Source organism: Pelodiscus sinensis, chromosome 6 (genome assembly GCF_052426305.1).
Source record: "Pelodiscus sinensis isolate ZL-2025 chromosome 6, ASM5242630v1, whole genome shotgun sequence".
NCBI lineage: Eukaryota > Metazoa > Chordata > Testudines > Trionychidae > Pelodiscus > Pelodiscus sinensis.
Window position 1 is genome coordinate 32869444 of NC_143057.1, and position 12999 is coordinate 32882442.

Here is a 12999-nt window from a genome sequence, read left to right on the forward strand (position 1 = left end):
TAAAATAATCGCGGCTTCATTTAAATTTAAATGGCTGCCCCGATCTGCCGATCAGCTGTTTGTCGGCAGATCGGGGGAGTCTGGACGCGATGCCCCGACAAAGAAGCCTTTCTTCATCGACACAGGTAAGCCTGGTTTCACGAGGCTTACCTGTGTCGATGAAGAAAGGCTTCTTTGTCGGGGCATCGCGTCCAGACTCCCCCGATCTGCCGACAAACAGCTGATCGGCAGATCGGGGCAGCCATTTAAATTTAAATGAAGCCGCGATTATTTTAATCGCGGCTTCATTTCCCTCTTCCGATCTGGCTAATCTACATGCCTCCGTCGAAGGAGGCATGTAGTCTAGACACACCCTGAGGGACCAAGCACAGTCTATGTCATCCGTAATAGATGTCTGTCTAACTTGCTCTTAAATATCTCCGGAGATGGTGATTCCACAACCTCCTAGGCAATTTATTCCAGTGTTTAGCCATCCTGACAGGAATTTTTTCCTAATGTCCAACCTAAATCTCCCTTGCTGCAATTTAAGCCCATTGCTTCTTGTTCTATCATCAGAGGCCAAGTAGAACAATTCCCCACCTCTTCCTTTACACCCTTTTAGATACCTGAAAAACTCTATCACATCCCCTCTGTCATCTTTTCCAAACTGAACAAGCCTAATTCCTTCAGCCTTGCCTAACAGCTCATGTTTTCTAGACCTTTAATCATTTTTGTTGTAAATGCTGTTTAATATTTCCTATCTATTTTCAGTTACTGTGTGGGTGATCAGCAGGGATTTAAAGGGCAAACAAGACCGGAGAATGTTCATTTTTGTTTTAGTGTATTTGCATTTCCTACTTAGCCTGAATTTCATATGCATCTTTGGGGCCAATTCTTCTAGCATTGGCAGCCAATCCTCTCATCAAGCCTTTTGTGCGTTTTGATATTGAAAAATTTATTTTGAAAAAAGTTGAACATTTTCAATGGGACATGTTTCAGCACATACAAATTGCAGCTGAGATCAGAAATAGAACATTCAAAACACCACGAGACAATTTTCGTGTTTTTTACCAGGAGCAAGGAGTATTGTAATCTTGAGACTCTTTTTTTCAGCTGAGCTTTACAGATCCATGATGTTCAGCTAGTTTGAATAAGACTCATAAACATCCAGATGTCTGTGTTCCCACTCAAACCAACCTAACCTTCCAAATGTTCTGAAGTTTCACGTTTTTGCTTCTCTTCTCCTGTTACAGTCTCGTCCCAGACAGTGCACTTTTCTTTTGATAAGCAGCATTCAAACTGAGATGAAAATATTTATTATCAATCCCAGATTCCATTTACATATTTCTATGTACATATTACCAAGATTCACCAAGTCTGTGTGAAGGGTTTCATTTCTATAAAAAAAAATCTTGTTAGAATTCAAGGTCATCTGAACATCCAGCAGCACCCCAGCTGCTCTGCCCCAGGCGTCCCCAAGTCAGCCGCTGCTGAAACTGACCAGCGGCTGACTACAGGAAGCTCGAGGCAGAGTTGCTGTGCCCCAGGCTTCCTGGAATCAGCTGCTGATCAGTTTCAGCAGCAGCTGACTTGGGGACGCCTGGGGTTCTTAAGTTGAATCTGTATGTAAGTCAGAACTGGCGTCCAGATTCAGCCGCTGTTGAAACTGATCAGTTTCAGCAGTGGCTGAATCTGGACGCCAGTTCCGACTTACATACAGATTCAGCTTAAGAACAAACCTACAGTCCCTATCTTGTACGTAACCCGGGGACTGCCTGTATATGTTTTCTCGTCCTTGTTTGGTTCTAAGTTCTTTGTTAAATCAATCCTGATTTTTTCCGAATTATGGATAGTAGTATCCTCAGTCAGTAATCTGTCGGTTCTAATGAAACCTTTTTAATTGCTTTCATAAATTGAGTGTATCTTTGTAAATTCCCTTGTTATGCATAAGGGTGTTAAGATTTGATCAAAAACTTCACTGCAAACTTCAGCATCCTCCGAGAGAAAGAGAGAGAGTCATCTGGAGAGTTTTGCACCATATTATTGAGAATTGAGCTCATAACAAATTTTTGAACTTTGAAACTTTTTACTTTTTATGTTGCCTTAGCTCTAGTTGAGATCCTTTTAAAATCCATCAACCAGGAGGAGGCTGATATTTGCAGGATTTTTAAATTTCTGCAGTGTGCTTTAGGGCCATTAGGTGGTGGTGTTGTCTCAACAAGGAACAGAGCAACTCTGTCAGAAATTTAGTTTGCCTGCACCTGACAACTTCTCATATTTTCCATTTCATTTTTGTCGTCAGAGCAGATGACAAAGGAGCTTATAACTCTTGTATTTTTTACTTGAATTCTCAGATAGCATTACAGTAACTTGGATACAGTCTGATATTCTGCAGTTTTCTTTCTAGGTATAGCACCAGAAGCAATAAGAAGAAATCCTTTTAGCTGTAATTGAGTCGCTTCTGATGTCTGAACCAACTTGTAGTGTTCTGATTCTTTAGAGTCCGTCCTCTAGTGTTTCTTCTAATTATGTATTAGTAGCATCTGGTAAAAGAACTGTGTGTTTAAATCTGTCTGGAATAATGTATCCATGGTGAAGTGCTTCAGTCATATCTTTAAATTTCTAATTTTGTGCTACATTGAAAACGATGTCAACATAAAAGATGATTGCAACTTTCCTATCAAGTTCCAGTCTTTGCCTTTTAGATGTTTTTGTGACATAATTACCAATTGGTCTTCGCATTCTTTAGAATATTGAAGACAAATAAATACTGCTGATCTTGAAGAGTTCCCAGAAGGTCTGGACTCACGTTATCATCATAGTTATGTTTGACTATGACAATGACATTTGCAATCTCTCACTTTCAAGATCATCAGAAGTCATAAGTGTTCTGCTCTTCCACTGCCAAAGTTTCATGCTATTGAAATGGTACATTTGGAAGAAAATTGCTTAGAATTATATAGGTACAGCTAGCAGGAGTTCACTGTGAACTGGCTCACTGCTTTGATATCTCATTCTACACAAGTTCTTGTTAGTCTTTAAAGTGCTACATTGTCCTGCATTTTGCTTCAGCTACCCCAGACTAACACGGCTACATTTCTATCACTACACAAGTTCTGGCACTCTTTAAATTATCCAAACTGGATGTGATCTCAGGGAGTCATTTCTTCAGCTCAGACTAGCTAGAGCAGAAGAAGGCTCTAGCTATGCCCCTAACATGCTGACTGTTTGCCAGTCAGGATGGTCTGTTGCCTTTCCAGCCTCTTAGCCTTTTACATCTATAGCTTCCTTTTCAAAGGTTATAGCTTCAATGATTGTACCCTTGTAACTAGGCAAAAGAACAGGTAATAAAAGTCTCATTTGCACCAGTTAAAAAAAAAAAAGGTGTGATTGATAAACAGAGCTATCCGTGAACTTGAGTCATTAAAATTTTATTTTAGTACAGCAGGCCCATTCAATCGATTTATACTTTTCACCAAGGTTAAATGTATTTTAACTAAATGTTTACTAAGCAAGAAAAATGAAAGATGCCAATACACAGAAGTCCAAGGGATAAAACAAGAATAATGAAATGTACTGAGACCTAAAATTCCAAGGTTCAAGATAAAAGTGAGCATGCAGTCCCTGTGAAATAAAATGACTGAGATTGCTTCTTGGCTTGCTAATAACCAGGTAGCTCCCTGTTGAATGGGGAGTTAAGTGCCTAAATGCCTTTAAGGATATGGACCCTGAAGACCAATTATTTGGCTTTTGTTAGCCGGTCACGAGGCGGCATCTGCCAGATTATTCTTTATCATTAAATAGCCATTAGCAGTGCATGCTTACTTTTATCTAGAACTTTGGACTTTTATGTATGGCACATTCTTTTCCTTATGTTTACCAAGCAATTGGTTATGCTAAATTTAACTTAAGTGAAAAGGATAACAGATCAATTGAGTGAGTATGTGATATAATTAAAATTAGGTTTTAGTGACTCTTCTGTTCACAAGTAGCTTCAGTTTCTGACTTGCCCCTATTTATTGCCTGTGAAGAAATCATGACAGAAGGCTAATATGTACCTGTCCTTTGCCTAACTTCTTGGGTATGAAAGTTGCATAAGGTTTTAAATCGAAAGGGAAAACATTTTAGTTCATATGCAGAATCTCTCTTATTTGCTGTGATGATTAATAAAATGTTTAAAACATCAGTGTCCAGGTGGTGTAATACAGAGCATGCACACTATACAATGCAGCAAAAACAGTTATCTGCCAGTTTTTATTCACATTTATTATGTGTACTGAATTTGCACCTATGAGCCGCAGTTATGGATCTGGGGTACAGTGTGCCAGATTCTGTACAAATATAGAACAACCGGGACATACATGACCTAAATGCTTTGCTACAGAAAAATCAGACAGCAGCACCCAACCATAGAATTTGTATGTGTTTTGTTTTTCTTGTAAAAGAGAATTCTTTCAAATAAGAAACCTAATGAGAAAAGTTCCATGGAATTTAATAGGGTGAAACAACAGGTTTCTCTAGTCTCCATGTACTAAGTTATAGCAATAATTCTAAGAAATACTAAAATTAAATAATTATGTTCCTTTCTATTGGCGTTTTGAAGCAACATATAAAATAATATAGTAAGGATACGATTAAATATTAAAATGTACGGAATGGTTGAAGTTTTTCACTTACTATTAAATATGTGACTTTTCAAAAGGATCAGTGAGAGGTCGGACATTTTCAGCTGTCTGGTCATGCTTTTTTGATAATTCAGCATTTTCTGTGTCATTCAAATAATGCAGCTTCTGATGCAGCAATAGATTACCTTGCAGTGTGCCTCAATGAGGATAGTTTAAAACCTAAAAAAAAGCATTTCCAAATTATTTTTTCGCACTCAGATTTTAAAAATACATCTTCTGACAATGATTATAAAAGAGCTCCTGAAATATGGATATGGACTCATTAATCCTAGACCTTAAGTCCTTGTTTGAAAATATGAAAGAAGAGGAATGCTTTGCAAAGTCAGATGGTTCCAAGTCGTACTCAGTTTACATTCTAGCACTGCCCTTCCCACCCTACATGAACATCTTATTTCCAGCTAAGGGAAGAACAGTTGGTCTTCTGACCTTTGAGATCACCATTATTATCACTGTCCTTGCGTCAGCTGAAAGAACATTCAGACAGTAGAGATGTCAACTCCCTGTGCTCAGTCACTGAGTGCATCTGCTTGTTGAAGTCAAGCGCAATGCCTTCAGCGGCCTTGGAGAGCTTGAACTCTTGTAGGTTACGACTCATCAGTGCTGTGGAGTATCCAGGGTCAGCCAGGTTGTTTAGAGCTTCTAGTGCACCATAAATCAAACTGCCAAAAACTTCTTTTTTGGCACCACTTCTCCCAAGCCCTGCAAGGTCAAGTGAGAATCTGTTTGTATAGGTGTGTTTGTGTACAGTTAGCACCATGAGACAAGCACTGCAGGAGACATCCGTATAGCACAAGGCAAGCTGTATAATACAGCTAGTAACGTTAGTATTAGGGTTAGTTTTTATATGTTTGTTTAGTCCATGCCTTAATTCTTCTGTCATTTGAGTAATACATCATATGTATGTTGATTTGGCTTCTAGAGAGGTGTGGGGGGGTGGGGCTTCTAGAGGTGTGTGTGGCTTCTCGAGGGGGGTGTGTGTGTGAGTCACAAGGGGAACTTGCTCCTGCACTAGCGTAGTGCAGTGATTTAGCAGAGAAGAGCTCGTCTAGGAATAGTTTTAAAGTACATGAAGAAGAATGTGATGCTGCTCTATGGCTTGGGCTGCAAGACCAAGTGTAGCATAAGGGTAATACTTAGTTCTTGCAGTTCTTTACACTTTCAAAGCATTAGCCAAGCAATAATGAAACTTCACAATGTCTCTGTTCATTAGGGAAGTACTGTAACCCCTCTTCAAAGATAGGAAATCTGGGGTGCAGACAGCTGAGGGGAAAGAGAGTTCAAAGTGGGGAAGAAAGTTCTGGAGGAGTTTCAGAGCTAGGAATGGGAAAAGGCACCTTGTAGATTGGCCATCTTCGTGTAGCTCCATATATCAAACCTCAGTCATCCTATGATTGTCTTTTTATATTTTAACCCTTGCCTATCTCTCCCTAAAAAGAATCAGTAGTTGTTCCGGAACGGTGAGTTCTTCTGGTTCTTGCAGCATGTTGCTCTGGTTAGAAGTCTGCAGCTGCGTTTGTGTAACGGTCTTAACATTATGGAAAACACTAAAAGGTCATTTTGGCCATTAGTAAGTCAAGCCCCTAAATCCTGTACAACAGATACATGGGATATAACTGTTTGATTGACATTGGATCTCTGTCCCACTGTGACTTTCTTTTAATAACTGGCTAGTATGGATGGGGGTGGGGTTTTTGTTATTTTTCTGTGGGTTGACAGGAGATGAAATAAAAGGGCTGGTGCGGATGGCAGTATGAGTAAACAACACTGGTCCTTTGTCTCGGAGTTTTTCCATTATGTTCACTTGGGTATATTTTAAGATGAGATGACCCTCTAAATAAAAAGTTTTGGCATAGTGTCTTACAGGTCCCCCCTGCTTCCCTCTGCCGCTAAATACATCTTACCATCACCAGGGAAAAAAAGCCTAGCAAATACAAAAGCAGATGTTTGAACTTCTATAAAATAAGTTGTAAACATTATCTGGTGTGAATTAAAATGCTTTTAATCCCAAGATGGAAGCATTCTCTTATAAGAATGGCCACAGTGGGTCTGACCAGTGGTCCATCTAGCCCAGAATCCTGCCTTCCTAAGGTGGCCAGTGTCAGAGGGAGTGAACGGAACAGAGCACTTACTGACTGGTTCAGCCTGTATGGGCCAGTCCCAGCACCAGAACTTTAGGGATATCTGGAACATGGTGTTCTGTCCCTAATTACCTTGGATAATGACCACTGATGGACCCATTCCCCATGAACTTGTCTAATACTTTAACTGGGTTCAAGAAAGAATTAGCTGTGGTCAGAGGTCACTGATGTGGAGTCCTGATAAGTATCTTGCTTTGTGAAATGATAACCACTTGGCGGTGTGCATATGCTCCCTCTGTGCTGCCCTGGCCCAGATAGCCAGCGCAGCAGACTCTGAGAGAGTCCCCAGTGGACCACACAGTCAGTTGAGGTGCAAAGGCGCCAAGCCAGGTTTATTATAAACAAAAGCACAGTTATAGCACCTGCGAGAATACAGGCAGTCCCCGGGTTACGTACAAGATAGGGACTGTAGGTTTGTTCTTAAGTTGAATCTGTATGTAAGTCGGAACTGGCATCCAGATTCAGCCGCTGCTGAAACTGATCAGTTTCAACAGCGGCTGAATCTGGACGCCAGTTCTGACTTACATACAGATTCAATTTAAGAACCCCAGGCGTCCCCAAGTCAGCTGCTGCTGAAACTGATCAGCAGCTGATTCCAGGAAGCCCGGGGCAGAGCAGCTCTGCCTCGGGCTTCCTGTAGTCAGCCACTGGTCAGTTTCAGCAGCAGCTGACTTGGGGACGCCTGGGGCAGAGCAGCTCGGGTGCTGCCGGGTTGGTCCAGTAGCGCCAAGGAGTGATGCTGCAGGACCAACCGGCAGTGCCCCACCTGCTCTACCACAGGCCCCGGGCTTTGCTCCACATCTCCCTGGTCTGCTGGGGGGGGGCACTAGCTGCGTCCTCCCCCAGCAGACCAGGGAGACGCGGAGTAAAGCTGCGGAGGACCCGGGCCGGACCGCAGCACTTCCAGATCAGCGCCGCGGGTCCGGCCCAGGTCCTCCGCCGCTTTGCTCAGCGTCTCCCTGGTCTGCTGGCTCCCCCAGCAGACCAGGGAGACGGGGAGCAGCTTTTCTCGCCCCGGAGGAGGCGGGCGGCGGGACCAGGCGTCCCGCCACTCCAGTCCTCCGGGGCGAGAAAATCCCGTTCGTAACTGCGGATCCGACATAAGTCGGATCCACGTAACTCGGGGACTGCCTGTACTAAGAATAGGTGCCGGTGACCGGGGGCGGATGAGAGTGCCGCGGGGCCCAGGGCAGCGCTGCGGGGCCCCGGGCAGCAGAATGTCGCAGGGGCCCCCCTTTTACACAGCGCATGTGCCATGGTGCCAAGGCGCATGCGCGGGGCCTTGGGAAGCGCAGGGCCCGGGGCAGCCACCCCGCTCACCCTGCCCTAAATCCGCCGCTGCCGTTGACAATGGACGCAGCTCAGTCAGTGATGGGTCTTTCTACTGCGCCCTAGGCTGGACAAGGACAGCTCCTCTGATACATTTTTATACAGAAATACAAACAAGTTACGCATCACTCATGAGGTACCAGGGTGCCATCTTGTGACAAACCTGGATGCTGCCTATTACCTTATACATATCGGTTCAATGAAAATATCACTATTCATCTGTATATTCCTGTTTTCTGTGGGGAGCAGGTTAGTACCAAGATATTTCCTAATAAGATGTTCTGGTACTACCCTTCTGGAGTGTGTTCACAACTTGTGCCTAGTATCTCTTAGATTCTGAGAGCAGGGACTGCCTTTTGCTCACGGTTCAACTATATATTGTCAAAGACTTGATTGCTTTTGGCTAGGCCTCAGGCCTACACCAGGCCTGTGATACATGATGGGCTTATGTTTTAGACCCTCTTCTTACTACATTAGCCTTTACAGCATCCCCTGTCAACAAATTCCACTGGTTGACTGTGTTTTGTGTGAAGTAGTACTGTTCTTTCCTTTTGTTTGTTTTAAACCTGCTGACTGTTCATTTCATTTGCTCGCCTCCAATTCTTGTGTTATGCAAAGAAATAACTCGCACTTCCTTATTCACTTTCTCTATGCCAATCATGATTTTATAGACCTCTGTCATATCCCTCTCTACTATCTCTCCTTCAAGATGAATCGTTCCAATCTTTTTAATCACACCTCACATGAGAGCTGTTCCATACCCTTAATCATTTCTGTTGGCCTTCTTGCTACCTCATCCAATTCTAATGTATCTTTTTTTGAGCTGGGCCAACTAGAACTTCATGGAGTTGTCAAGGTGTGGGTGTACCAGGGATTTATAAAATGGCATTATTATATTTACTGTGTTAACAATCCCTTTCCTCATGGTTCCTAACATTCTCAACAGTTGCTGAATATTTAGCAGATAATTTCAGAGAACCTATCCATAGTGACTCCAAGATATTTCTTGAGTGATAACAGCTCATGTAGACCCTCTAATTTTGCATGTATAGTTAGGATTATGTTTTTCCATGTGCACTGTTTTGCACTTATCGGCATTGAATTTTACCTGCCATTTTGTTGCCTACTTATCCAGTGATGTGAGATCATTTTGGCTCATGTGGCTTTACGTTTTTCAGAACTTTTCTGGTGACCTTAATCAAAGTATGTTTTTTGTCAAAGATAAAATTACTTTGCTAGCTAGTTTGGTTTCCTGATGTTTACAGAGAGAATTTTAGAACTTTGCAAAATGTTTATTGCTAAACCATGCAAAATTCAACTGGATTTGGATTTCCTTACAGACAATGCTCACACAGATTGGTCAAAAAAATTACTAAGATTTGTGCACTTTTCAAGCAAAGCTGGGCTAATTGTGGTTTTTCATCAGAACTGTGCACACATTGTTTTTGAAGGGAAGAGACATTGCCAGTATTTGACATAAACCGAGTGAAACTTGCCACAAAGATTTTTCCCAAAGTTAACATGATATCCATCTGGACTGAGTTCAAACAAAATATTTGCACAGAGCCGATCCTCTGAATCTGCTGAGCTTTTTAACGACACCACAGATGCAGTTTAGAATGCTGTGAAGCCCTGATTCATTGCAAATGGATGGTGGTTTGGGGGGGAAAGCAGAACTAAGAATGTGGAGGTGGAGAAAGGCAGTTGGATGGGAGTTCTGCAAGACAGGACCTGTTGGTATGTTTAGTTTGTGGGAGGCATGATTTTTTTCCCCCTAGCAATCAGAGATTTGAGGATATATTCTCCAGGGGTTCTTAACTGAGCCAAACTATCACTAAAATTAATGGAATCTTTTGCTCGATTTACAAACTGCACGGCTTTGCTGTTATATCCTGTTTTATGGCTAACAATGCATGTTAACCGATTTTTGATGTATGAATATATTAAGTAGTTTAAATTTGTCGGGTACCCAGGTGCACTTTTAATCTCAGTTTGTGTTCAGCTTCTAATAATAAAACTTTACACTTTTAAAAAGTAGAAATAGAATTTGAAAAACATTTTCAATGTGTTAATCCCAACAACATAGAGCTTTCAGCCAAAGCAGTGAGTGAGTCGTTTTGTTTGTTTGCTTTCTTGTTTGTGTCATTGTATTGCTAATGGAGATGATGGGCTAGTAAAATTGGGTAGGATTGGATGGCCTATTTTTACTTTCCAATCATCTCCAGATGAAAAAAAAATCTTTCACCTGAAAGAGAGAGCCACTTCCAGGGCATGGGTCACAGTCACAGGGAGACCAGAGCCAATAAGAGGACATAAATGCCTGCTGTGCCTCCTGAAGGTCTCCAAGAGCCAGGAAGTCTATGGTTATCTCTGTTTCATCTACGATGGGACAGTGCCCCATAGCAAATGTATGTTTGTGGTGATCTGTCTGTAATTGCAGGACTTAGGACCTGTCTCATTTTGGGTTTTTTGTTTGTTTGTTTGTTTTTTCATTTTGCAGCATTCTCCATCAAATGTTAACATTCATACTCATCATATGAATGTATTATATAAAATGTATGAATTTTTTGCCCTGTGTGATGTAGTGTAATTTTTATGCAATTAGTAGTGGATCCATAGATAAGAAAAGAATGGTAATATCCCACTGGGCACTTGCCAAGTTTCTAAATACATAACCATGGCCATAAACTCTGTTGAAATCAGTAACAACATTTCTGTTTATGAAGTGGATAAGATTGTAAATAGATATCTGTAAATTGAAATTGCATGGGGAATACCTCTTTCACCTCTGTAATACAACTGCAAATGATATTGTATTAGTTATCATATAAATATTTTATGACTCCCACTAAAATACCTGCCTCAGAATCTGTGTCATTGAGTTCATCCTCAGGTTAACAATGTAGTGTGTATGTGTACGTGAGAGAGCGAAAACACCATTTGTTTACAGTTTCAACTCAATTCCGTAAATAATTCCAAGTTTAAGAGCTTCATGTGGTTTTGTATTGCATATTTCACACAGAGCTCTGCATCACTGCTGGTGCACAGTGTGGTTATCAGTACAACATCTAGGGTTTGCTCTTTTTGCCCAGATTAGTTACTACTTAGCCGGGATATCATTTCATATTATTAGTTTTAATATTTGTGTTCAACCAGAGAAAAATCAGTAACAGATTTTAAAAATAACACATTCATTGACTTTTCTTCTTAATGTAGCTCACTATATTCATTTTCTTCCAGGCTGTGCTGAGTCCTCTTATAGCCATTGCATTGAAAATATCTCAGATCCATGAGAAGACAGGGCGGAAGGGACCCACTGTCATCACCTGAATCTACAGAGGATCATTAACCCAGGGCCAAGAGAGAGAGGGCAAGGAAGAGAGATGACCTTGCTGAAACTTGTTAGCTGTTTGTGCCTTTAAAAGATTGTGGGGGTGGGAAGAAAAATTCAGTATAATATTGATCATATTCTGTTGCATTAATTGCCAGAGATAATAGTGTATGGACTTCTGTGTTATAACCACAATATCTTTTTGTTAAAAACAAAACCCAAAGAAAAAGCCCTCAACCTTTGAGTGTTGCAAAATGCCAGTGTGACAGAAAGGCCAACCTTTGTTTGTTTGTTTTTTACCTTTGAAGTGTTAGGACAAAGTAAGAATTTTGAACTTGGGAAGGAGCGGGAAATGGACTACAATGCAACCATGGATTGTGGTGAACACAATTGGTGGTTCTTGTCAGCTTCTTATTTGTTTAGAGAAAAGGCATCTGTATGTCTAGGTTACAGGGGCAGTATATCAGTCTTTGCAAAGTTTGCATTTGCATACTCCATTTGTTCCTTTCCTATCAACAGCCTTGGCTCATTGAGCCCACGGCCACAGAAGAACTGTGCGCACACATACTCACACTGCCAATGAAAGATGCCAGTGCTTGCTTTTTTTTTCTTCTTCTTCTTTAAAAATGTAGTGACTCGTGTCTCTCTCTCTCTCTCTCTCTCTCTAGGTTTCAATGAATTTGACCCTTCTTTTTTTAAAGGAGGGTAATTATTTTTATCAGAACCAAAATGTATTTAATTGTCATGGGGGCAACAGTTGCCTTTTGCAATATTCCTCAAGTTCATAAACACGTCCTGCTGGTCCTTTCTGGGCGTGGAGGGTAACTGTTGCAAGTTCAGCATATCTTCCATAAATGCATTACCATGGAAAGATTTTTAAATCTGTCTCTTGGGATACATGCCTATGTTCCCCTTGTCAGGAATGGGTGTAAGAGGGATGAATTAATGAAATACTTGGCTGATGCACTAGGTGGCTCAGACTCTATTAGATTATTTAAAGTAGAGATCATATAAAGGCCCAGAATGTGGAAAGGGAGTAGAAAGAACTTGGCATGAACCAGAGCAGTATATGTACACGTGTGGTTTTTTGCTTGTGAAATGCTACTGCAGCTCTAGCTATGGTTCATTGCTTTGTACTGAACGGGAACACAAACACTTTGTGCATGTGACTTGTTTGAATGTTTTGCTTCCTTGGGAACAGAGTGGGGTCACTTGACATATCATTTGTTGAGTTGGCTTTGTGCAGTTTGACACTTTGCAGTGTGTACGATTCATATTGCAGCCCATCAATGTTTCCATGCAATTTAGCTAATATTGCAGTGAAGGAAATTGCTTTGGTTTCTTTTGACACTTCTGTCAAAAAGTGCTATGACATTTAGTATCTAATAAAGTGGATTGCCACATTTCTGTCTTAATACCTAATTGTTGACAAAACACATTGCGCTTTCATCCATTCTAATAAAATTGCCTTTAGTAGAATTACATTATCTATTTAATTGATTCTAAATAAATATGACACTGATGTTTCCACACAATA

At 41.1% G+C, this 12999-nt stretch overlaps 1 protein-coding gene across 1 annotated transcript in view; it reads left to right on the top strand.

Annotated features, from left to right (window-relative positions):
• Positions 1–12999, top strand: part of PGM5 (phosphoglucomutase 5) — a 103659-nt gene extending 90660 nt beyond the window's left edge. The window contains exon 11 of the mRNA XM_075931677.2: positions 11372–12999. Within this exon, the coding sequence (XP_075787792.1) occupies positions 11372–11461 (90 nt within the window). The 3' untranslated portion in view covers positions 11462–12999. The remainder of the gene's footprint in view (positions 1–11371) is intronic.